Here is a 27696-nt window from a genome sequence, read left to right as displayed (position 1 = left end):
ACATCATGGTTGATAGTGTCAAGAGGACCAGAGAAATTACACGATAAAAGCCAATATTGCACGTAGTCTCTTGGTAAACTTTCATGAAATGAATTTTTAAACGGTCATGTTGTTACAATCAATTGTTTCATATAAAGGGGATTGGGATTATGATAATGTAATCCTATATATTCTATTTATATTATGAAAATTTAAACTTATAAAAAAGACATGGCACGGCTTTTCAGCTTTACGATTATAATCTAAAGTTGTCTTCAGACTAAAAATTTAGCCCAGTTCCCAAATGTTTTAAAATTCTACATATCAATCAATTTTACTGGTTTTGAAAATCTCATTGATCATTTACTTTCAGTACTTTAATCCTAAATCAATTTTTTCTTAAAAACCGTATTAACCGTATAACACCATGTCTAACACTTGACCACATCCTTACACTCCAGTAAGTAGCTTTGCATAAATTAATATAATATAGTTGTGATTGGGATTCAGAGAGAAAAAACTAGACCAGATCTTAAATAAGGTTCGTTCAGATGCTTCGGTCTTTAGAACCGAATAGAACTTGAACTCAGAACTGTAACAATTGAACCAAAGATCTCATCATCCAAGAGCCAAACACGACTACACCTTAAGACTCTTAACTGAAAATAAACTTTTCGATTTGTTCGTAGAGCAAAGGAAAATAGGGCACCACCTAATACGAGGTAGTACCGAACACTGCGATTTTTTAATTAAATATTAGACATCAGAGAACGAGACATGTATGAGTTCATAAATGTAGGAATGCTCATCCACTGAAAAAATCGCCGTCATACTCTAAGTAGTTTTGATATAAAAATCAGTGTTCGGTATTACCTCATGTTCGGTGGTGCCCCAATTTCCCCAATGAATTTATAAAATAATTATTTATGCCACCGAAAATTTTTTGACTATTAAATTTAAAAAAGGATAATAATGTCGAAGCCGGTTCTTCTATAATTCTTGCAACTGTCATATTTTAAAATTCACGAGCACTTTCCTCTCGATAGAACGGCACCGAAAGGAGCGTGTTCATGTAGAGGGGAAGTCAGTCTTGGTTGGAGCGAGAAAGAGGATGGATCGGGCTCCGTGTCCTGGGTGTAATACGGTGAATAAACGGCATATCCCAAGGCCCAGGGCATCAATAAAGCTTTCCATACTTTACGAAATATTCAGACTCGTAACTTAGATGCTGCTTCAAAAGTACTTTCGAATTATTTACCGTTTACCAATTCACAATCTATTTTTAAATCATTCAAAATATCACTTAAAATATCTTAGAAATAATGCAATTGAATTTCGGATTAAAATTAATTATCGGTTCATAACCGCGAGGCCTAATAAGCCCAAGCGTAACCCAATCCGGCTGAGGCTAATTATAGTTTTTTTTAATCTTTGGCCTTGTAAAATAACCAGTGTTAAACCCAGATAAACTTATGGTAGCTGATATTCTTTACAAGGGGCCTCGGAATGCGTAAAAATTCGATTTTGAGTTGTATTTTAATGGGGACTCAGTATTCTCCGCTATCCATCGGTCTTTAGTGGCGTTGTCCGGTAGTTCGTCTTTTGTATTTTTAAGTTCCTTTTCGTAAGGCGCCTCGGACTCTAATTATAGATGTTAATGCCTGGGGGTCTTGCTCGTTTGCTCAGTTGGATGGGTTCTCTTCCGCATCAGGGATTCAGCCTCTTCTCTGACTGCCCCCCCCCCCTGTACAGTGGAAGCCTAGAACGATGAACCCGGGGGTGCAAGGGCGCCGAGGATACTGTTGGATGCGTTTCTTTGTGCCGTTCGACGGCTGCTGGGGGGTGATGAACCCTACAAATCCCGCAATGGGGTGGGAGTACCTTGTGATTCGTAATACCTCTTTTTCCTCTTACTACCTTCAGGTGCCTCGGTTATGATGAGTCCTTAAAACTAGGATCTTAGAGCCCTGAACAGGTGCTCCTTCGTCGTCTTTCTCGAGGACCCTGTGTTTTTGCTCTCTTATGCCCTAGACACACTTACGACTTAAGCCGAGAGACGACTTAGTGGAAAATTATGGAAATGCACTTTAACCGTTATTTCTAATATAATTACGCTAAGCCGTCTCTCGGCTAATCCTCAGGTCTGTTGAGGCCCTTACATATGAAATTTTTCAATTAAAAAAAATTGTTTCGTTTTTTTTTAAATTTATTTTATTTTCTCCTTTGCTTGACGCGACACAGCGGCACCAACACGTACTCTTTTAGAGTCCTGCTGCCGTTTATCTCTCCTGGTGTTTTTTTCGTGTTTTTCCGATATCACTGATAATGTGTAATCAATGTGCTGCGTATTAATATACTATGTAATTAATATCATTGAAATGTACCTTATACTTAATATGAATTATAGTATTAACATTGTAAGTGGCTTATACGACCAGTGATCCAGGAGTTTTCTGCCATTTTGCCTGATGAGATCGGTAGTGAAGTTGGTCGGCAGGCCCAAGATTGGAGATGGAATAAATTGAATTGAATTTTCGGAGTAAATGGAACGGATAAAATTAGCTCGATACAATCCTTTGCCTCTATAAAATTCAATTAAAAATCAAATTTTCACACGTTCCGAATTGTAACCACCTCAAGAAGCATGCATTTCGAGGTGATCTATAAAAAATCACAGCCTAGCATAAGCATATCTGGTCTTTATAATTTTTAACACGTTTTATTTTCTTGAAGTTCATCTCTCATTTCATAGAATTTCCTTTTTTTCTAACTTAATAATGCAAATATAGCAATTGGTTTAAGTGGCTATCATTTTGTAAAAAAAACAATGGTATCACTATCTTTTGTATCACTAAGTAATAAATTCATTTTAAAGCTACTGACTGATATTATTTGGCACGTATGTGAATCACACGAGGATCACGACAAAAATTGAATTCAACCAAAAGAATTTTCTTCACACTGAAAATAAAACTGCTTTACATTTTAATTCAAATATATAATCTTTAGTTTGAATTAAAAAGTAAATCAGCCTAATTTTAATCACACAGAACTTAGCTCGTTAAAATATCTTAAATTATTTCTTAATCTTTTTTGACTTAATAATTACATTTTGATGCACAAAATGGATTATGTACGAATTATAAAATTACAAATATTACAATATTCTGGCATCATATATGGTTGAATCGCATTCAGTGAACTTCACTGTACTTAAATTCAATTTATTTGAAAAATAATTTATTTAAAATATTATATAATAAAAAAACAGGACACTCACCCAATTTAAAAAAAAAAAATCTGCTTCACGTATACAAACTTCAGTTCATCAGAGAGCTTGAGTTTCCTTAACTTAACAAATTCATCTATACAATATACTGCTCTCGGTTTATCACGAATTCTATTATCTCGTTTTAATTAATGAAAAACAAACGTTATCAATTGCATTTTTTTATTATTTTTTTAGTGTCACAAAAACCAAAATAACGAAACACATATTATTTGAAATGAGATTGTAAAGGCTCTGAGCGAATTCATTTTTGTGTTGGAATATCAGGATATCTTCATTTAATTGTAATTAATCAGTAAATGCACCAACAAACAATAGGAACAACCCTGTAAAAATAAAAAGACACAATTAAAATTAAAATGATAGGTCTTAAATTCTGCTAGAAGCATCTTCGTACCTAGAAGAAATTGAAATAATTCAGCACCTAGAAAAAATGGTTAACATAAGATTTTAAACAATTATATTTTTTCTTATGGCACAAGTTTATACGTGGAGAAGCTTTTCATTTTCTCTCAGTATATCATTTACTTTGTCCGTATCAATTTCATCAAAATGAATAATGAATTTTAAAAAGAGTTATAGAGTGTCCTAGATTTGCAAAATATTTCGGCTTCAATGTCACACACTAAATATAATTTCAAAGAGGTTTAATAGAGTTCTAACAACTCATGGGGAAAAGGATCGTATTCATGAATTCGAGCATATTGCAAAATTTGGTTTTTCACACAAAAACTGGGCGAATAAAGATTTGCCTGTGAGCCCACTAATTTGATAATTCTGAAAATCAAACATAGTCGAGATGCTTTGTCACCCTTGTACCAACAATGACATTTCAAGAATACGATTCACTTGTGAATATAAACGATCGTAGAATAAAACTATACGTCGAAACATATCTGAACTACTGCACTGATAAATATAAAAGGATCAAATTAAATCATATTTGATCCTTTGCAAGGATCACTAGTGTCTCTTGAAATTGTTGTATGCAAATTTTTCATGTTTGATTATGTTTAATCGTAAACTAATTGCTCATATCATATTTTGCTCATCTGAGCGAACACTAAAGATGACTTTTTTTTGTTTTCAATTGTTTATTCCGGAGTTAAATAAATGTCAACATGTCGGTAATCCTTTCATTTTAACCGGTGTGCAACTTACCACGGATCGCAGAAAGCTTGCTGTGTCACGTAATCAGTTTTCGGCTATGAAGATCACTTGACAACTTCACAAAAATTTAGAAAACATTATATAAAAAAAAATCAAACAATTCAAATAAGAATGTAATTTTACCAAAGGATAACAAATATTTTAATAGTGAGTTCATACTTGAAATTATAGCGTAATTTCTATACTTTAGAACACACAAGTTTTGTTTTGAGTAATTATAATCTAAAGAATTCGGGGTTCTTGCTTGTAATTTAGAAATTGAAAATCTTCATAAATAAGAGATTAAACCTTGAGTATGAAGACCATCTAAAACGTTTATACTACGTCTCAGTGTACGATTTTTTAACGTTGCACACTTCACGTAAAATCATTACCGTCAATTTTAATTTCTGTTTATAAATTTCAGTCCTTTGCACAACAATTAAAAAAACACAATTTAGAAACTTTATAGGGAGCATATGGATAAGAAAACAGTTGGCATACCCTTCTATTTCGCACTCACTTCAAGGCTTTGCTATTAACGCTATGATCCCATCTAACTTTATATTATATTCTTCACAAGTTTCATATTGAAAATTGGGATTCTGAAATTAGTGGATTAGAGTCTCCATATAAAATTTATTATAATTCTGACTAAATATCCCTTTTCACGATCACTTCATTTCATGTTATTCGATAACCTTTAGAAGAATTAGAATTCTTTTTTGTAACTTTAAAACGAATATAGTCGCGGAACACTTAAATTGTAAGCGAGAGCACAAATCAGCCCATAAAGCTTTCCACTTTCACTTGTAAATGATTTGAAACTAGATAATTTGATTATACCTCCTCCTAATCCTCCTAACATCTCAGAAATATCCTCAGGATTAAAATTTAAACCACTGGTCATTTCTCTCAAATAGTCTAGATTAGGTAGTGAACCTCCTGTAGCTCCGCCTGGAAATTACCCAAAACAGAAACAAAAGATGAGATCTTCGCAAGATATTATTCAAAAAACTTTTTTTTACCTGCAAGGCCTGTAACAGCTCCAAGAATGGGAACGGGTTTTGCCATTGAGAAGTCTGAAAGATTCCATGTGAAGAAAATTAAAGGTAAAATCATGAGGACGTAAGTTTTTGGTGGATTAATTGAACTTACCAAGGAAAACCACCAATAAGGGGATAATCCAAGTTGGCTTAAAGAAAAGTCTGGGTCCTTCCATTGCGAATGAACGAATAGTTTTCTGCGCAAATTTACAAGTAATTTATTCAGTTCTTCACAAATGTTGTTATCTTTTAAATAAATCGTGTTGATAGGACTATAAAAATATCCAATTGTTTTATAGCAAAATCGTGAGGATTGTGCTGCTAAAATTCTGTGTAACCAAGTGGAATCCGTGAAGTATTGAATTATCATAAGTTTGTCGTTAAGTGATTCATTCATTGACCCTATTGGACCTATTATGCCTAAAAGCTCTAAAAGTCATCGTCAGTAATTTAAAGATAAATCAGAAATCTTGATTAAAACCTTGCATTTTGATCGTTTTCTTAAACTTCAAGCTTTAACCCTTTAACGACGAGACACTTTTCACGGACCGAAAAACAATAATAAAACTTTAACCGATAAACAAAATCAATTAAACGTCTTACATCTGACTTTGGAAAATCCAACATAGTCTAATTCAGTGTATTTTTGTCATTATGAACGATAGGGGCAAAAATAGCCCAAAAATTTAAATTAATTTTCCAACAATACCAATTAACTAATAGTTTTCAGTCTTATGAAAAATATTATGTATGTATTGTAGTTTCATTTTCCAAAACGATTTTGCTAAAAAAAATTGGAAGTATAAAAAATAAAAAAAAATATTTTTTTAAATATGAGAATTTAAACCAGTGATAAGCCCAAATACTTATGATAGCTGAGATTCTTAACAGGCGACCACGAAATGCGTGCAACTTGGAGTGTTTGCAACTTGGAATGAGTGAAAATTCGATTGTGAATTGAATTTTATGGGTAAAGAATCTCGTCGAGCAAACGGTTCTCGCCCGTTTGCACCGAATGGATTAAATTAATGAATTAAATGAATGGATTAGATAGACCGAAATGGATAAAATTGGCTCGATGCGATTCTTTACCCCCTAAATTCAACTCACAAATCGAATTTTCACGCATTCTGAGTTACAAGCACCCCGAGTTGCACGTATTTCGAGGTCGCCTGTAAAGAATCTCAGCTAACATTAAGAATACAAACATGAATTTGACTGTAATATCGGACAAATAATCCGCCTCAATATGACATCCATTGTTTTCCATTTCAAAAACCTAACTTCCCAAGTCATCTTCCTGTTTATGAGAAGGAACTGCAGATGGGTTGGATATCCTAAGGAGCCCTGAAACTTTCCATATAATTCCATAACTTTGATCAATGTATTTGTTATACCCAACTTTACCATCAAAGTGTCCAAAATTACAAGCTGTCCCAAAATACAAGCAGTTAATTATATTAATATGATTTTCGGCGTATTTAGATGTAGTCTTTTAATTTTTTTTGAAATTCTGTAACATCTTTATAAAACAAAGCGTCGCCGCTTTGCCGAGTGCACGAACTCACGAGAAAAAGCTCTCCACGTGTTATATTTTCTCATACCATTTGGGTGCTTACCGCTTTACTACCGACATTGTCTTTAGATCCAAAGCTAATTGGTTCATAAATTTAGAAAACCTTTCTGAAAGAAAAAATTGCTTAAGAAAAGCATATTTTAAAAAATTTTAGAAAAAAATAAAAAGCTTACGGACCATATGGATACATTAAAAATTAAATGCCAGAAATGTACAGTAGAGTCTCTCAATTTTGAATCTCTCAAATTCCAACGACTGACGTTTGGATTCAAAATGTCAATTTTGGGGTTATGTTAAAAAATTCGTATTTTCTGGATGAATGAAAGTCATACAGTAGACTCTCTCAAATTCGGGCATATGGGACCGAAATGTCAGCCGAATTAGACAGGAATTCGGGCGACAAACTTTATGAAATGCAACGATTTTTTATTCATGTGCATACAGATATTGAGTTTACAAACTCATTTGTATCGTAAATTGCATGAAAATCGCTCAATAATGCAAAATCACATCAAAACTAATGGCCTCTACACATTGGGAGTAATTTTTGTCAAAAATTGCTTTTTTGAAGGAAATTCCCTGCGGTGTGGCTATATGGACCCGAGTGAGTCCGACAGCCTTACATAAAACAGAAGAAGAAGAAGAAGAAGAAATTCCCTGCAGCGTCGTAGGGGGAAACGTCAAATTTTTGTCAAAAACGCAATTTTTGACGAAAATTGCTCCCAATGTGTAGACGCCTTAAGACAAATCATGGCAAATTTGAGCATATTTGATTCATTTGATAATCATAATCAAACTTGAAAAATGACAACAAACTTTTTTCAAATGTAACCGCTACTGCCCGAATTGAAAAGTAGCCCGATCTTAAAAGAGCCGAATTAGCGAGAGTCTACTGTATTTATGTGCTTCGTCCTGAATGTTTACATACATTATGATCGTATAAAATGGAAAGGAAGTATGTTACCACTAAGACTTGTGATAATAGGAATTTGATTCAAAGTGCAATTTAATCTCACACAAATTTCGTTAGTTTTGAAAAAATCATTCGAATTTCCCAGCGAGCACCAAATGCTAAGCTTTTTCAAATCAGCTGAAAACATATATTTTTTCAGCTGAGCTCTGCTGACCTCGAAGTTACACTAGCGATCGTAGTGGCAATTAGTCAAAGTTATTCTTTTTCCCCAATCGAGTGAGAGACTTTAATGCACTTGGTTTTTGTCTTTGATGAGTTGAGTAGAAGCTAAGGTTAACCTTTTCCATTATTACAATTTTATGATTCTTACAATAACCACATTTGACATTAAAAAATAAAGAAAAAAATTTAAAATTCACAAAAATTTTAAAAAATCATATTTATAATATATTTTGAATAATATGTATTCTTAAACCTTTTCCGACCAATAAATTTAATTTTTTTTGTCTAATTTTATCAAAAAATATTGTGAATTCATTTATAAAAAAATATACTACACCTAAATTAAAATTGCATTGCCAAGAATTCTTGTCCGCTGTGATTTTAGAAAATTAATAACCCAAGAAATTCTTGGGAATTCTCAAGATATTTTGATATTTAATGAATTCTAAATTCGAGAAATATTGAAAAAACTTCGGAACCTCATGGAAATACCAAGAAGATCAAGAACATATAGAATTTAGAGCCTCTATAATTTTATTTAATGGTATACACAGTCTACTCAAAATTATTTGAAATTATTTCCAACAAATTAGCATATTTTCCTGACTTTAAAGGTATTTAAAAACTCTCTTCTAAAAAATATAAATGCATATCATTTTAATTTAAAAAATGAATCATCAAATTGAATAAATTTTTCATTTAAAAAAGAATACGTACAGTATTAAAAAAACGATAATTGTTGGTTTGTTATTTTACCACGATAATAAAAGTAGTTTTTTGCGTAAAAATGCGCTTTAGAAAATTTATAATCGAAAATTTATAAATAGAAAAGTGCAGCATATACATTATGCATATGCATCGTGCACGGATCATACATTTATTTCACTTGTAAAATATAAAACATTTTATAACATAAAAAAAAATATATTTTCCGCATTTGCCGCAACAAACAAAAACGCTTTTATGTAAATTTTTCAACTTAAATTGTGATAAAACAATTATATTTTATTTTGTAGTATCCATAGAAATTTTTTGTAGTATTTTTAAAAGGCATTATTGAACTCATTAACTCTTTCCGGACCGCAGCATATACTGTAAGCCAATTTCACTTTTTTTTTAAATCAAAAATATCTTTGCTCAGAAATTAATTGGGGTCCTACAAAAAAATATTTTACATTTAGACATCCTTATAGTTTGTAATCATTCACAAGAATAGGATTTTTATCAGTTCTGAATAATAAAAAAAAAAACATTGTTTTCCACAAAGTATTCATATGCTGCTTTGTGTACTCAGAGTCCCAAAAGAGGCGAAAGAGTTAAGTGGGGGAGTCACAACTTTTAAATGGATTTTTTTAAATGCATCTGCAACTTTATTTACCATAAAAAAGTTAAAAAAGTAGAAAAATCCTGTTTCAAGATCAATTACAATAGTTGTGACCGACTGTGAGCATAATACATCAATGGCTGTTCCAGGAAAGATGCCAATATTTAATTGCGAAAATTGAGGAAAATATGCTTTTTGCAAAAGAAAAAACATATTTTTCATAAATAATGAATAATTTTATAACCCCCGACTGAATATTTCCTCAGAAAAAAATAATTTTTTTTCACGGGAAAATAATGACGCAATTCACTAAAAAATGCAACATTTTTGGTCGGGAGTATGTTTAATACTCTTATTTGGCCATTCTCTATAGGCAGCATACCGCAGCATAATTCCTATAATAATATAAGTTATAAAAATCGTGATTATAATATCCCCCAAGTTGGTAAATAATTTCAGGGGAAATTCCAAGTCCATTTTGACATTTTGAGAGAAAAAGAAAAAAAAATGAAAGAGAAAATTTGCTGCTAAATGCTTCCTGGCGCCATCTACCGGCAGTATTTAGTTCTGCCATCATCCACTGCGAGCGCTAAACAGTGCCATTTTCATGTATTTGCTTAGCACTTTTTGTTCGAGAGCTGCTGATTGGCCAGCAGACCGATTCAGCAAAAAAATGCTGAAAATCCTATTTTATTCTGCTAACTGTGCTCGCTGGGTTGTGAGGTGAGAAATGTCAAAAATACCCCCCGAGCGTTCGAATTTAAAATCGATTCAGTCAGCTGGAAAATTTGACCTTCCAAAGGCTGGAAAATTAGCCGTCCAAAGTGGTTAAACTCTAACCTTCGAAAATTTTATATCGAAATGGTTTTCTAACATAGGTGTCTATAGGGGAGACTGGGGCACATGTAACCATTTTGGATAGATGCGAATTTGAGGTGATTTTCCAAGGACACCGTGATTTTTTGGAAAATATTTCTTAGCTAATGTTTTACCCTTGGGTATAGGCAATACATCGAAGGTAATGCGGATGCTGGAAAACAATTGAGTTTTCCATAAAAATAAAATTTGTGTCCCTGTGCATTTTTCTCTTTTCACAAAATACCTGGGGTAGAAGTAACCACTTTCTGGGGAGGATGTAAACACCTTTTTTCCCACTCTTAAAATTAACTTTGCACTACTCTCGATTATTTTAATTACTTAAGAGATATATAAAGACTGTATATTTTTCAAAAAATCATGACACTTTTTACAAAGAATAATTAAAATAGCAAAAAAACTAAAAGCATGCATATCAAAGACATTTTTCAATGGATTTTCCCCATATTTTGACATCATGTGACTTTTTATTTAACACAGCGCCACCAATTTTTTTCGTAATCTATGAATTATAGATATTTCGCATGAAGGTCAATTTCCCGCTCTTTTACCTACTCATTTTGTGAAATTGAAATTGCCTGGTTACATCTACCCCAAATGCTGTTTTCTGACCAATTATTAATTCTTTTGAAATAATGAGAATCTCAATTTGTCTAGTAAATCCATAAATATAATCCTAAAAGATGTAGGTAAGAACTGGTATTGCTACATTTCGATTATTTTACACAGTTTTTAATTTCCAGGTGGAAATCCAAATGACCAAAATAATTGAAATATCAACATTTTCGGGAAAAATGATTTTTATTTTTAAAGTATTAGGATTTTATTGACCAATTCTTCTGTGGACATACATCCCCATGGTATCTATGAATGCTTATGGGTTTTATCCTCTGGAGTCTTAAAATTAATGAAAAAAATCACAGTGTTTACAACTACCCCAGATTACTACTGCCCCAGTTCCCCCTATGGACAAAATATTCGCCTTGACTACCTCCACAATATATTCGAAAATGAAAAAAAATCTAGGAGGTGTTTTCGAAATAAACCAAAAAACAGGGTTTATTAGGGGAAGAAGTGGAGAGGAGGAAAAAAGATAAAAAGACTGTCCTGGATAATATTGACTTATGGGGGATCGTCGAAGACAGGAAGTCAACATATTTTACAGTAGAGCCCCGCTATAGGCCATATTTGTTTCCAGATTTGACACTTGGGTCGCACTATAGTCCATGTCATTTTTTAAATATCAACGACTTTTAGTATTGAAATTGCTCGACGGCTTCCACTTTCTTTGCGATTGTGGTACTTGTCCTCGCTGTCTTCATTATGGATCACAATTATCACAACTACTCAATAAAGTTTGCCAAAAATATTAAAATAATTATGACAACATTTCATGTCGCGTACTAAAAAACATAACCAAACCCAAAATCAGTGTTTTGAAATCAACGGTCGATAAATTGTGTCTTAAAATTAAAAATAAAAATAAAATTTAGTCTCTAGCAGTGTCACAACGTCACGAGTTGAAAAAAAGTCGATTATATAAAATGCTCTCTCTTTGACTTTGAGCAACAAAGGAACCAAAGATCTATGTAGGGAATTTGTCTAACATTTTATTAATAAATTCAATTAAATTTGTGCAGATTTCCCCTGTAAATTTTTCTGCCAAAGTACCAGAATTCCATATAGGGGAAATTAAGTTTTTAATTGCGTGTAATTTGTACAAAAAATGTTTGTATGAGGCTGATAAATATTTCAATGAATACTAAGGGAATTATATATTTAGAATAAAGAGTGATTACCCCAATATTCCTTCCAAGGCAAACTATAAGATACCACTATCTAATACTATAGGGGGAGGCTTTGATGTTTCGCACATACGCTACCATCGGACACTTCGAATTTCTCCGGTATTACTTTATAACTTTCACTGATGGCTATATATTTTAGTAGCTAGTCTTAAATCACACCTTTCCTGAAAAAATTGGGAGTCTAATCCTTTTCCCCTAGTTTTAGGAAACAAAAATTAAAAACAGGTCCAAAACTGTAATTTTGCTGTGCAATATTTCATACGATTGTGCACAATTAATATCACTTTTCTGAAAAACTACTATCACACAGGGTAGAAGGGTTATTAGGAATCAGATTTAAGTAAAAATCTTTTAGGCTGAACAGGCACTTTTTGTGGGTGGAACAAAATTCACAAACTTGACTCAGATTCATCGATCGCACATAGAAGACATGGCTTCTCTCACATTTTCCAAGAAACTTCATTTTAGATGCGATCCCTCATATTCACATCTATTGTAATCTACCGATTTGATCCACCACTAAAAAGGAAAACTTAAAAATCGTAAAGTTGATAAACAAGAAGTAATTTGACTCAAATAGGTTGCAGTTGAGTAATTATTAAGCAATTTTGCATTTCTTTGATATAAAAATATTTTTCAAGCTTGCACAAACTGAATGTGTAATGAAAGAATCACATCTACAATAAGCTCACACAGTTTACAACTGGTTTTTGACAATCTTTGACATAACCTCACTATTGTGTTGTTTTTCATGTCAAAGAAAAGAAATTGTCCGTAAGAAGATGTTTTGTGAAAATTTTAGCTTGTTCACCTGCTGAAGCTCAATATCTGTGCTAAATCCCGATTCCTGCAGCTGCAGGAACAGGGAAATCTTCAATGATGCGCATTCAAAGGTTTTTGTGCATATCCGGCTCCGTGGAGGAATGGTGGAATCTTGTGTGGTCTTCTCGCTTGCAAAGTTTTAGTCAATTTTTAGCTTTAAAAACTTATTGATTCGTGTAAATTTGGTGATATTTGGACTTTTCAAGAAAGTATTCATCAGATTTAACCGTTTCCGGAGTGAAATTCTCGTAGAATCAAGCAAAAAAATGGTTTTTAATGTCAATAAAACATCTCTCATAAAAGTTCCAAAAAAGTGATATTAAAATGTTTTATTCCTTATAAAAATGGTTTAATCAAGTAGATTAGAGTTCCCTTTAAACAATGATGTGCAACTTTTAGTGTCCGGTGCAAAATTTACGGTGAAAATGGGGTGTTCAATGATGGCGTGAATCGTGTGCGATAATAGAAACTTGATTCATCTATCGGACAAATCGCCATTCAATTTTCATTTTCCTCTGGAGGAAAATCTAAGGATTTCCTGGGATTTTGTTTGGTGGGATTATGAACCTTATAAGTAAGACATTTTTTTGGCATAGTTGGAGAATCCATACGGTTTGCATGGTAGTCAGAAAAAATCACTGAACTTGAACATCATTTTTGTGTGCGAAAGTTCAAAGCCTCCCCCTACGTGGCTAATCTGCCCCGGCCTTCCCTACTCATATTTTGTATATTTTTTACTTTCCCGGGCTTTGTTGTCCACCGCCATCTAGTTTCGTAAATTGAAATCCAAAAGTTTTAGTACTATGAACTGAAGGAGGGGAAATTGAGCACATGGTAACTCACACACTTAAACGAAAATACGTTGTTTGCAGGGGAATATTCTTTCTCAATCCCCCCACCATCTCAAATGTCAAAAAGTGGCGTTTTGAGACTGTAAAAGCTGCTCTTAAATATTATTGATATTCGTGTGTTTATTCCTGATTTTCTAACAAATTAAATCCTGTGAAGTGAAAAAGAAATGATAGGTTATGAATTGTTGTAAGAGTTGTTAAGAAACGGTAAGTTTTTGAGCTAAATTCGGGTTATTTTGTATCATCCCAACTTCAGGTTGTCAAATTTATTTTTAAATTTCCAAAGTATAATAATTTACCTGTAATTTATTGTAGGTGTAATTTATAGGTTTTTATGCAATATCGAGTTTATTTACATCGAAATTTTTACATATAATTTTTTGTAGTTAATTCAATTTATCCTTATTCTTTAACAAAGGGTAGAGTTACTACTTTACGACACTTTAGGTTTTAATGATTCCGTAAATAATGAAATTCTTATCAAAATAAAAGAAAATGTTAAATTTGTTGTAAGCCTCATTGAACAATACACTTTTTCGACAATTATTCTTTTTGCAATACTTCTGGCTACTCTTGTTTTAATACGATTTTTATTTAACACTATACGGGCTAAACACGAACAACTACATTTCATATTACTATCAAATTGTGTCAATATTTTTCGCTATTCAAATGTTCAAAAAAGGTCTTAAATCAGCCTCAAAAACAAAGAAAACCTAAAGAATGTCAACTTTTTTGTTGTGAATTATGCTGTATTTTAGTATTAAGTCTAAATGAAATTTAGCATTTAGAAAAGGAAATTTTCAAAAAACGTCAAAAAAAATACAAATCAACCTTTAATGACTAAAATTGGTTCAAGGCTTAAAGATTTGTCTCAGAATTGCGATAATACATAGGTATATTAAAAATGCAATGAATAATAAATTCCTCTTTGTACCTGATATTTTTCACATGTCAGTCATATTTGTGTACGCAACTGCATAGTAGATTTTCACTTTCTTACACAGTTCCTTTTGGGCCTTTTGTCATTTCAGTTTTCAAATATCAAACAGCTCGTCCTAATTCTGTTACTACGAAAGAGATTTTGATTATTCTTGAACTAAAGGTTTAAATACACGTCCAATGGCCCAATGCGTGATTTCATCTTGTGGTAACCACAAGCAGAGCCTGCTTCACAAATTTCCAGTTGATCGAAAACTGAGGATAGCTTGGTTTAAATGTCTACTCAATCAACGTTTGTCCAATGCTGTTCAAACGCCATACTTGTGTGAGAGGCATTTTAGAAGAAGTGATTATCTTTTCAGCACGAAAGTAAAAGGTAGAAAGAAACTGAAACCGAATACTGTGCCATGTATATTTGAATACCAAGATCTCTGCAATATCAAACCAGTTGTTTCTTTAACTACAAAATCCAAGAGAACAAATCCATCGGATGTGGTTGATTTTAGTGAATTCAAAAAGAATTTCCGGCAACAAGTTTCATCATACACCTTGTCACAGTATACCATTAAAGAAACGGATGACTTTGTTAGTTTCTACATAATGTCTTTTACACGTGGTGTGCCCGTAGTCAAGGTCAATGTGTCCATCACTAAGAATTTAAGAGTTGCGGTTTATATTGCAAATGAGAAGGTATATCCCTGCAATTTATTTTGGGTCCTTTCCAAGGATGGAAAGTTGACGAAATACACACAACTGGATATTCTGTTGAGATACTACAAAGATGGTAATCAAGTTTTTGTGCAAGGAATAAATAAGTACATCAACAATCTCGAGATGATTGACTCTTTGATAGATCAACTTTGCGATGAATGTTATGTTTATGAAGGTGAAAGATCAAGCAAAATGTCATATGTCTTATCAATAGTTCAGAGTCAGGTGAATTTTCTATTTGGTGAGAAGGAGTCAGAAGATCTGATTGAATTTTCCGAAGAGCTTCTCGGTATTTCTGAAGATGCATATGGGATTGCTAAAACGATGCTGAAATTGCCAGAAGAAGATCCGTCACATTGTCCACAGCATATAGACAAAAATATTGATATGTTTTCGGATTTGTAAACAACAACGAAAAAAGCATATTTATTTTTGTATATGAAATTTTAAAGGAAAAATTATCTTTGTTTTACATCCAAGTTTATTGTCGTACATAGTATATTAGATTATTATGTAATTTAAGGTAAATTAAAATTTCAGTAAGTATAATAAAATTGTTTTAATTGGAACGTCTTTGAAATTGTTGAAAACATTTTCTTTCTTACAAAGACTTGTTACATTGAAAAACAAGTTGACATTGCTCTTAACAATACCGACCGTATAGTTACAGGGTGCTTAAAAAGCACTCCTGTGGACAAATTCTATCCCTTAGCAGGAATTACCCCACCACGGGTGAGGAGACCAAAGTCAAGTCCCCTTCTCCCCATGAAGCAGAAGAGAACGGATAAAGACACAAGTATGGGGTAGTTTGAATTACCCCAATTACAAAAAGAATGTCACATTCCGAAAAGCCTCATCGTTGCCTGTTGTCTCTAGATCGCGCTACGCTGCTTCTCAAACGATTGAGAGATTTCCACGTCGTCCGGAAAGACTTTATTCAAGTCTGGCCTCCTCCGGATATGGGTCAACTGGTTTGACAAAGTAACAAAAGTTCTTGCGAGACTTCAGTTTTGCTGTTGTTTTTTTTTTGTCATCACAGAGAAGATGTTTTGTTTTGGAAGGAATTTTGAAAATCTCACTCACTACTGATGATGATTTGTCTCCTCAGGTAAGTTGGGTTTCAAATGACGTGGTCCGCTATTGGGCAAGACATGTGTAAATTTTATGCCTTGACACGAATAATAATAATTAAGAAATTTGGTAAATTGAAATTTTATTGGATTTGTCATTTAGTGCTGGTCAGCCTTTCTCTAGTGAAGGACAAGGTAGAAGTATCCAATGCCATAAATATTAGTGATATTAGTGTTCTTGCGTAATTCTAGTAAACTATTTTCTGAGACATTCTGTGAATAAAAGATATCTGACGAAAGATGTTTTTTTTAATAGGTCCTCGAAAAGATTTAATATGATAGGTAACGAAAGATCTTGTAATCGATCCTCGATGAAGACAGGAATTCTTCCCATTACTATTTACTATTGAAAAGATTTAAGTGATTTAAATGTAACTCGCTCAGATTGATGATTCTTTGTTCAAGAATAACTTTTCTGTAGCATCTTTTAAAGCTAAACTAACTAAAAAAAATGGCGGATGGAAAATTCGACATCCCATCAAATTTGTTAAAATTGGCCTTCATCCTCTTTCCTGATTAGAATTATGATTGCCAATGTGTTTACTTGGATAGTTACTCTATATAAATAAATAAAGTTTGTAATAAATTAATGTACAGAATTTAAATTCAGTGACCGTTAAAACGTGTGTTTGACAGAGGCTCCCCGCGCCCCCATAATAGATCATTTTTTTCTTTTCAAAAAAATCATCTATTAATCTGTAAGAACATAATTCCAAAATATAAATATTCTACCTCAAGTATTTCTAATCCATTGACTGAAAGGGTTAACTAGGGTGGAGTAAGTATTTTTGGCCACTTTAAGGTTTCATGTCCTTGTAATTTTTATAATCTTTATTTAAATAAATCGAAATTTTGTACAAAAATACCTTAAAGCCGTTTCTTCATAATAATCCAAGATAATTTCCAAATTTTTTGGATATTTTAGTGAAAAATGTATTTTATGCAACTATGCATGTTTCGGTACTTTTAGCCACTTTGTAAGCACTTTTGGCCACTTGTTTCCAATAGAATTTTAATAAAATAACAGAAGAAATAGCTTTCGAAAACTTTCATAAATACACAGCACAAGTCCTATTTTTCTTTAACACCAATTTTATGTGATTATTAGAGTATTTGAAACGACTTTTTGCACATTTTCTATTTGATGTAAAAATCAGTCAAAAGTCACGATTGAAAATCTAATTGAGGATGATATCACAATAGAATTTAGTTCATTAAGAAATGGACTTTCATTGAATAACACCAAAATTTTTATCAAAAATATGAAATAATGCAAAATATTTCTCTTAACAAGTTTTTGAGAATCCCATTTTTTTTAGTAATTGTTTACCTTGTCGAGAATTTCTTTTAATAATTTATAATTAATCGGGGGAATTCTGTAACCCTGTGAAGTAATCACCTCTCAAAATTGGTGAACGCTTCACTAAAGTGATCGCAAAAGAGATTCTGTAACTTGCGACAGCTTCGCGTGAAGGGATCACTTTTAGGTTATGTGTTTCGCTTGTCAATTTTTAAGTGAAGATGATGTTATCACTCGGTGAAGCCAATGAAATTATTTTTCATACTCAGCTTGAAAAACAGCACTACATCATTTCTAATACTCAATTCTAGTGTTTTCCATTGTTATTTAGTTCAAACATTGATGAAAATCATAAATTGAATAAAATTTTCAACACACTTTCCCTCTCTACTTCACGCAAAGTTACAGAATAACTTTTCTAGCAGTCGTGAAGAGAAGCCCGTGAACCTTTCACTAGTGAATCGTTTACTAGTGAAGCGTTCACAGAGTTAGAGAATTCCTACCCAGGTCGATACAAAATCAAATATGGTTTTCTGATTTGCTAGATTAGAGGTCACGAAATAAGACCCATTTTCCTGTTCTAAATAAACTCATAACTGCCTCACAATGTGATTTTACTTTAGGTGGCAAAAAGTGCTTATATGGCCAAAAGAGCTGACTCTACCCTAAATTGAATTTGGCACGATAAGTTCGAAAAGAAAAAGTGCAAAAGAATAGGATAGACTCATGAAAATAATTTGAGAAGGAAAAGGATGTGAATTTCGACTTCTTGAAATTTACTTCATCTAAATCTAAAAGGTGTTACCAGCACCGTGAAAGAATAAATATTTAAAAATTACTCCATTTTTTTTTAAAGTTTTTATACATTTTATTACTCGACCGACGTATCACGTATAATTCTTGTAATTTAGTGTCATTGAAGGGGAAATATAGTACTAAAAACGTACATCTTCATAACCTCATACTTAAAGTGAAGTTGTGTGTTGTGTTTATGTTTTGATAGCATTTGGACATTCTTTTGCAATAATGTTTCCAGCAATGTTGCAATTTCTCCTTCTGGAGGAAATGTATCAGGAAGAACTCTCCAATCAAAGGAGTCAGAAACGCAGAAAAATTCGCAAACAAACTGCAATGGAACTTCCTGACAGCCAGTAAGTTCTACAAAAATTCTAATGCGTTCCAAAATAATTATTATCGCATTCTAGGTTCATCAAGAAGTATGGAATTACCAAAGGGATGTTCAGTGAGATCATGAACATGATTGAGGATGATATTCCAATGCCCAGCAGAGTCTCTTCCTACTCTAAGGCGACACAAGTTCTTTCAGTGTTAAAGTGGCTGGCGAGTGGTGAATTGCAGAGTGAAGTAACTAAGGATGTTACAGTCGCAGGAAGTCAGAGTAGTATCTCGAAGATCATTAATAGAATTCTTCCTATTCTGGAGAGAAAGATCTGTCCTGCTTTCGTCCTTTGGCCAAAGTCAAAAGACAAAAGAAAAAGGATAAGGAATGGATTCCTGGAGAAATGGAGCAGTCCTTTAACTATTGGCATCATTGGTGAGTTCTTTTCTTCATTGATTAGGGCGAATACCCTCCCACCTCCTACCCTGTTTGCTTGCGTATTACAATTTTTTTTCTATTAGGGTGGAGTAACCACTTGTCGCCATGTTTAGGAAAAATAGGAATTAATTTTATTATAACTTTTGAACTCTTATTACAAAATAATTCAAATTTGACACAAAATTACTTAGATGTATTGGCTCTAGATTCGTGAAAACAATAGTCCTACAATTTAACCCTGGACTATACTTAAAAAACTGATTTTTATTAACAATGCAAAAATAACCACTTCGTCGCCACTTTTCGCCAGTTTTGTAACCACTTCCCGCCACCCATTTGAAAAAGTCCAAACTCGATTATTTTAGGCAATGTTATAAAAAGAATACATTCAGAATATCTTTTTCCTCATGATCACCTTAATATTACTCTCTTTAAATGATTTTTCTTCACTTTTATTTGAGAAATCAAATTATAGGTGTATTGCAGAAAGTAAACAATGTAGATTTGACAACTGAGAATCTACAAAGTGAAGTTAGCGTCTGGCTATATGGACCTGATTGAGTCTGACAGCCAAAACATAAAAAGAAGAGAGAGAGAGAGAAAGTTAGCGTCGCCTGAGATGGCGACAGGTGGTAAAATCAATTTCAAAATCCTCTCGTTCAGTAATAACCTTCCCGATTTGAGAGCTCTCTCCGGTTGAGGTTTTTTCTTTACCGATTCGAAGGTATGGTATATCAAAGAGAACTTACCTAAAAACCCGTTGGAAGTTCGGACGTTTAAACCAACGAGTTACTCAAAAGTGAGCAAGTTCATGAACAGAACTAATAAAATTGCAATTCAAGCGTTGTTCCCGTTCTGTCATCCTGAAATTCTACAAAACTACACAAAAATTCTTCTTCTTCTTCTCCGCTTTAAAGCTTTAGGCCGGACGTTCTGACAACATCCACACAGCCCCCTGTAGCCGATCGGCCGCAAAGCTTCACAGTAACAGAAAATTCCCTGGAATTTATCTTCTATTTTTCCGCGAGAGTTTCCGTGGAAATTTACGCTAATATTCCGCTTGGAATTCTGCGGAGTTATCAGCTTTTTTTCGCGTGGATTTCCTGGAAAAAAAAGTGCGAGGAATTTTCTTGCAACATATCTGAGTGCATGCCTTCAAAATTTCCTTTGAATATTCCAAGTATATTTTCTGATATCTTTCCGACCAGGACTCCATGGAAGTAAGCGCGACAATTCTGCAATTATTTTTCGCACTAACGCTATAATTCTTGCGAGCTAGACATACTCAAATTTCAATATTTTCATATGCAATATTTTCAATTCAAAAGTAGAACAATTGAGTGTTCGTCTGATAGATGAACGCTCTCCAAGTTCTAAGCTGCTAATTGGCACTGATCGTCCATTATTTGTGAATGTTTTTTTTTTCTGGAAATTCTCTATGAAAGTTCCACGAAGATTTTTAATCAATTTTTGGAATTATTTTGAAGAAAAATATTTTTTAAAATCCACTGGAAAAGTCGTGGAATTCCGTAATATTAAACCACTGAAGCCTCTAAGGCCGTTGCTTGGAAATTTCCACGGAGAATTTCGTGGAAATAAAGAGGATTTTTCCAAATTTTTAAAGGGCTGTCTGCCAATTATACGCTAATAATCCATAGGAAAAGCCGTGGAAATATTCGTCAGAGAAAATTCCATGGAAACTCGCAGACATTTCTTATTAGACGGTCCTATAAAATAAAGAGTTCCACAAACGTCCATGGAACGCTAGGAAGAAACTTAGCGTCAAGTTCTTTCTCGGAAGCTTACACGGATTTTGAGCGGTAAAATCCAGGGAATTCCGCGCGGATTTTTAGCAGTAAAATCATCGGACATGGCAGAAAAAGCTGCTGGAAATCCAGTGGAATCGCTGCAGCCGTTGGCTATAGGGCCTACACAAAAATTCACTTTTTGCAGCAAACGTTTGCACACTCTGTTGTCGACATTGTTGAAGATTTAAATGTCAAGAATATCGAAATTGGAAATGGCAGATCAATCAGCGCTAAAGCGGCGGGTATATGAACTTGCACTTTAGGCTTCCGGTAGATTTTCAAATGGGTTTGGCTTGGCTTTGGAGTGGCTTTGGAGAGCCAAAAATTAGACCCCCGATTTCGGAGGGCTAATTTTTGGCTTAACTCTTTCCGGACCACAACATATCCAGCGAACAAATTTAAGTAAAACTCACTTTATTGTAACTCTTAGTGGTCAAATATGATACTTTTACAGAGAAAGAATTTTTTCCTCCTCTGGAAAATTGGAAAACTCAAGGGTACTCTCGTACCCAAAAGAACGCAAAGGATACAAACTTCAATTTTCCCAAAGCCAATATTATCGATTTTGTAAACTATTTGTGCATGTCAAAGGACTCCTGTACGATGTTGATAACTAAAACAAGAAGAATTATTGACCAGTTTCTTGTGGGATGTCCAGGAAGTGCTAAAAAAGACACCCAGCTCCTGCTTGCCAACAGATTCCTCATAATATTTTACACATAACACTTTAAAACACATTTCTTTCAACACGATGTTATTGTAGACACATTAAGCTTTCTCAAAAGCATGAAAGACACTTCCTGGACAATCAGAATTCACCAAAATCAGGAAGAATAGGAAAAACTTCCTTGAAAGCAATCTCCCTCGCTGCCAAATGTCAAAATTATCGGCCATATTGGCAAAAATGTCGCTCCCGCTTGGAATTTTCTTACAAGGTTGGTGTCAAAAAGAAAATGGCGGGCATTGGCGGGCATTAGCGGGATAACGTTACATTTGACCTCTAGATTTTTGCGGATGAGAGTAGTCATAAAGTTTGAACAAGTTTTTTGAAAATTTAAGAAAAAATTATATTTCGAATTTATGTAATCTGTAATTGTTAGTTATCATACTTATTGGCCCCGAGAGGTTTTTCCTTATTCTGGTCTAGAAATATCAAAAAAGTCACAATATCTGCAAGGAAGCAGAAAATCGAAAATTCACGATTTTTGACCAAGAATATCTTAGCTCAGAGGGGCAATTCACGAAATTAACCAGTCAAAATTTTGACTGGTTACTGCATGTTTTCTGTGAAGCGAATTTCGCCAACCCGGTAAAAGGTACGTCTCCTCGCTAAAAATGGAGGGTGTACAAGGTTTTGGGTCTTGTACCTGCTGGAATTTCTGGGTGTACCCAGACAATTTCACCCACCAGCTCGAGACCGGCGGGTACGATTTTTTTACCAAAATCTTACGAAAAAGTTATTTATTTGCATTATTTCATTTAAGTAAAGATATCCAGACACAACAACAATAATAAAATATTGTATTTTAAAATTTTATAAACGTTAAATACTTCATGCGTTCTGAAAAATAGATTTTGGGAAAGTTCAGTGATTAAAGGAATTACTATTTAGGGATTTTATAGGTCTCAGATTGTTTATCGTTAAATTTTACATCTGACATTATTTTTCATCAAGCTAAGACTTCTACATTGATATTAAAAAAATTGTGATATCAAATTAACCTTCTCAAGACCACTACGTGTCAATAAATACACGCATCAAATATATTATATTTACAACGTTTGAAGTACCATTTACCACGTTTAAGTACAAAATGAATAAAATTTTTATTATCAGAATAAATACAATTTTTCTGATGCTACTCCTGACTCCCGGGAGGTAATTGGTCTTTACAAACTTACAACATTTATTATAATTCTTAGAAAATATATGTGACGACATCTTTAATACCCAAATAATTTTTTAACATTCTAATATTTAAAGTTTAAATTGTATTTAGAATTTAAAACGAACTCAACGTTATTTTGGAATAATGGATTAAAATATAAACATTTATATTTGCATTAAACCAATATTGCGATATTTATTTTATTTGATATGAAGGATATGAAGCAATATAAGTAACACCATTCAATCTTAAACAAACTACAACAAAATATAAATTATATTGGTATTTGAATTAGAATTAGAATGCTTCTTCAAGTTCTTAAAATATTATAATGACTCCCAATTTTAAATACGCGCCATAAATTACCTACCAATTGCGTTTTGCCTACTTTTCGGCGAATAAAGATAGACTGAAAAATGCATTAATTAGGGTTATTTCACTTTTCGCCACACCAAATGTGTCTCCGCCATATTCGCCATCCAGTCAATTTTGACTGGTTATTTCGTGAATTGCCCCTCAGGAGTTAATTGGGATCCTGCAAAAAATATCCTAGATTTGGACATCCTTATAGTTTGTACTTATCCAGAAGAATCGGATTTTTATCGATTCTAGATAGTCCAAAAAAATTCTATTTTCCATGGGTACCCAGAGTCCCAAAGGAGACGAAAGAGTTAACTTTAACTCTAGAATAACGCTAATCTGTGGTACAACTGAAGTTATTCTTCGTTTCAACATTCAGCTGTAAAGGATTAACTATGGAATAAATGAATAAAAACAGTGAAAAAGTCATCTTTGGTGTTCGTTCAGATGATAAAAATATGATACGAGTAATAAGTTTACGATAAAACTTAGTCTATCGTGATAAATATGCACGTAGTATACCTAGTAAACCGTTGAAATGATCTATCCTTTTGGAAAGCATCAAATATGATCCAACTGGACCCTTTTATTATTACCAGTGTAAAAGACCCAATTGTTCTAAAAAAAATCAATGCATTTCAAATTTCAAAGTATTTCCTACGGTTTTTCCGGGTTCCTATGTCTCTAAATTTCCAGTTTTCCGGAAAAAATTACGTAATTCTATAACATTCTCCATGGGCTTCCCAGGTTACTAAACGTTTCCTGTTGGTAACTCGATTTGTAAAGCGTTTTCCGTAGCGTCCGTAGGTATATTATAGTACACCATGCGGTTTCTCAATCTGAATGGAGAATTTAAATTAAATGGAATGTACAAGTTTTTCGGAAGTTTATCAGGCTCATCAGGTCATATCTCCCATTTATAAGTTCGACTACTGACCCACATCGGTGCAAGTTGGAGTGCCATCCATCATGCTCATACATTGCTATTTCCCAGGAAGCCACGAACCGAGTTTCCTCACAGGTTAATCGTTAACGGTTGAACGCCGACTAAGGAGCCGATTCGTATATAGCAGGTGAACAAGAACCGTTTAAAACCGAAAAAACGTCAAAATAACTTTGTCCAAGTAGCATTTTGACCATTAACGTACAACGGTCTTCGGGATAATTCATCGGACGCTCAGCACTCCATCTATCGGCGACATAATACCATTTGTAGTTAGTCATTAGCATCTCTCAGAGTCACCACCGCAAGTGAACAGTGTTGGTATCGTTAGCTTATAACGGTTTTTGTCAGGACAGGCCTTCTCCCTTTAACCGCTCGAGGCTCAATAGTCCTACTACAAAACTGTATCTTTTTAAACAATACGATGCTTACATTATTTTGATTTTATTTATCTCTTCTAAACGACCTAAACGACCAAAGGTGGATCTAAGCTTACCGCTAGTTTTTTACTAAATCTTCCAGCCTGTACACACGTTGAGATCGGAAAGCCTGACAATGCACACTTGCATATGAATCAGTACGATAAATACAGTATGAATGTCTCTCTAATTTGCGACGATGAAGGTAAGTTTATGGCAGTAGATGCAACGCATCCAGGAGCTACACACAATTCCGAAATTTGGAGTATTTCGGAAGAGAGGCAATTTATGGAGGACTTGTACGACGATGGCGGGGAGAAGTGTTGGCTGTTGGGCGATAAAGCCTATCCTTTGGAACCATGGCTTATCAGTCCCTACAGAACGTACTCTCAAGAGGACATAGAATTCAACAAGAAATTCACATCAATCAGATCTGTAATGACGCGAAACATTGGGATTCTAAAGAGTCGCTGGAAGGTCCTCTCTAATATCCTGAACTATAGTCCTGAGAAGATTATTCGCATAGTCAACGTATGCGTAGCTCTTCATAACATGTGCAAAATGCACAATCTTCCGGATTTTGAAATCGATCCTAAATTGCCGGAAGAGGAGAGTGTGGAGTTTGATGAAGTCGATACGGTTCACGAGGATGCTGAGAGTCTCCGAGAGGAAGGTGCAGTAAACAGGGAATACATCAAGAAAATGATAATGATTTAAATTATTCATGAGATAATAAAATAACAAAAAATGAATAAAGGTATTCTCTGAAATTTGACTTTTTGACATTTCTTTTGGTAAAGGCATCCCCATGACATGCTCTCTTTTCTAGGGGAGACTGAGGCACATGTAACCATTTTCGATAGATGCGAATTTGAGGTTATTTTCCAAGGACACCGTGATTTTTTGGAAAATATTTCTTATCTCATGTTTTACCCTTGGGTATAGGCAATTCGTCGAGGGTAATGCGGATGCTGGAAAACAATTGAGTTTTCCATAAAAATAAAATTTGTGTCCCTGTGCATTTTTCTCTTTTCACAAAATACCTGGGGTAGAAGTAACCACTTTCTGGGGAGGATGTATAAACACCTTTTTTCCCACCCTTGAAATTAACTTTGCATCACTCTCGATTATTTTAATTACTTAAGAGATATATAAAGACTGTATATTTTTCAAAAAATCATGACACTTTTTACAAAGAATAATTAAAATAGCAAAAAAACTAAAAGCATGCATATCAAAGACATTTTTCAATGGATTTTCCCCATATTTTGACATCATGTGACTTTTTATTTAACACAGCGCCACCAATTTTTTTCGTAATCTATGAATTATAGATATTTCGCATGAAGGTCAATTTCCCGCTCTTTTACCTACTCATTTTGTGAAATTGAAATTGCCTGGTTACATCTACCCCAAATGCTGTTTTCTGACCAATTATTAATTCTTTTGAAATAATGAGAATCTCAATTTGTCTAGTAAATCCATAAATATAATTCTAAAAGATGTAGGAAAGAACTGGTATTGCTACATTTCGATTATTTTACACAGTTTTTAATTTCCAGGTGGAAATCCAAATGACCAAAATAATTGAAATATCAACATTTTTGGGAAAAATGATTTTTATTTTTAAAGTATTAGGATTTTATTGACCAATTCTTCTGTGGACATACATCCCCATGGTATCTATGAATGCTTATGGGTTTTATCCTCTGGAGTCTTAAAATTAATGAAAAAAATCACAGTGTTTACAACTACCCCAGATTACTACTGCCCCAGTTCCCCCTATAGAGTTCTTTGAAGCCATTCCGAAATCCTAGAAAAGCTATTAGAGCGCCTCATGTGTCTGAAAATTTAACTTGTTAATCATAGTAATGCCGGAGTCGGCGATATTTAAGGTTATGAGGTGTTGTGAAATTCTAAGCTCTAAGAAGGTGAGAAAAGTTCATAAAATCCATAAAAATTGTGAAAGTGTAGTGTAGGTTTCCTTTTCAGGCAAAGACATGAAGTGGTTGTGGCTTTCTGTAGTGTTTCATCAATAAAAGAACCCCAGAAAAGCGACATTTCACAGGTGAGTGTGCAATGTTCCAAAAAAGTTCCCTAATGTGGATCATTTTTCGTATTGCTACATGCTTAAAAAACTTATTTAAAAAGGGTAGAATCATTTAATTATAGTGAAATCGAGAAAAACCCCTTAAATATAATTGAGAAATTCAATTATCGGGATTTGTGGCTTAAGCTCTAATTGTTCTTAGAGCTGTCCGACAAGTCCAACGATATTTCCACAGAGCCGCCATTGGACCAAACTATTTTGAAAATATTCTACACTAGACTCTCACTCAATCGGCTCTTTTTCAATCGGGCGACAAATTTTGTTGACAATTTTCACGTTTAATTATGAAGCTAATTCGCTCAAATTCGCTGTATTTCTTCCTATTTTATCGTGATTCTTTATAATTGAGCACTTTTTGTGGAATTTACAAAGGCTTTGACGCTCAATTCTATCGCTAAACCGGATGACATTTCGCCCCATATTCCCGATTGAGAGAGAGTTTACTGTATTTCTTGAAAGCTAGATTCCCTAAATCCACTTAATGAATTACATCAAAAATTTTACCTCGGGGTACCTAAATTTGGCCTCGGGTTTTAGAGTTAAAACTGTTTCTTTTTTATTCTTCCAAAATGTGTCGTATTTTGATAATTTTGGTGTATATTTCGTCCATATGAAAATATCTTCAAATTCCGTGAGGACTAAATTTTGAGGTAAATTAAGCAATTTAACAC

General features: G+C 33.6%; 2 protein-coding genes across 2 annotated transcripts; both read left to right on the top strand.

The window, feature by feature from the left end:
- The first annotated feature begins 13900 nt into the window (after nt 1–13900).
- LOC129802334 (uncharacterized) lies at nt 13901–16062 on the top strand. Its single transcript, XM_055848069.1, has 2 exons — nt 13901–14062; nt 14890–16062. The coding sequence occupies exon 2, from the start codon at nt 14978–14980 to the stop codon at nt 15911–15913; it is 936 nt and encodes a 311-aa protein (XP_055704044.1). The 5' UTR covers nt 13901–14062; nt 14890–14977; the 3' UTR covers nt 15914–16062.
- A 2826-nt stretch (nt 16063–18888) lies between these two features.
- LOC129802331 (putative nuclease HARBI1) lies at nt 18889–25690 on the top strand. The gene is made up of 3 exons (XM_055848066.1): nt 18889–19089; nt 19144–19493; nt 25019–25690. The coding sequence occupies exons 1-3, from the start codon at nt 18965–18967 to the stop codon at nt 25630–25632; spliced, it is 1089 nt and encodes a 362-aa protein (XP_055704041.1). The 5' UTR covers nt 18889–18964; the 3' UTR covers nt 25633–25690.
- Nucleotides 25691–27696: the final 2006 nt, after the last annotated feature.

Source organism: Phlebotomus papatasi, chromosome 2 (genome assembly GCF_024763615.1).
Source record: "Phlebotomus papatasi isolate M1 chromosome 2, Ppap_2.1, whole genome shotgun sequence".
In the NCBI taxonomy this organism is placed as follows: domain Eukaryota; kingdom Metazoa; phylum Arthropoda; class Insecta; order Diptera; family Psychodidae; genus Phlebotomus; species Phlebotomus papatasi.
This window is presented reverse-complemented; position numbering and strand designations above follow the sequence as displayed.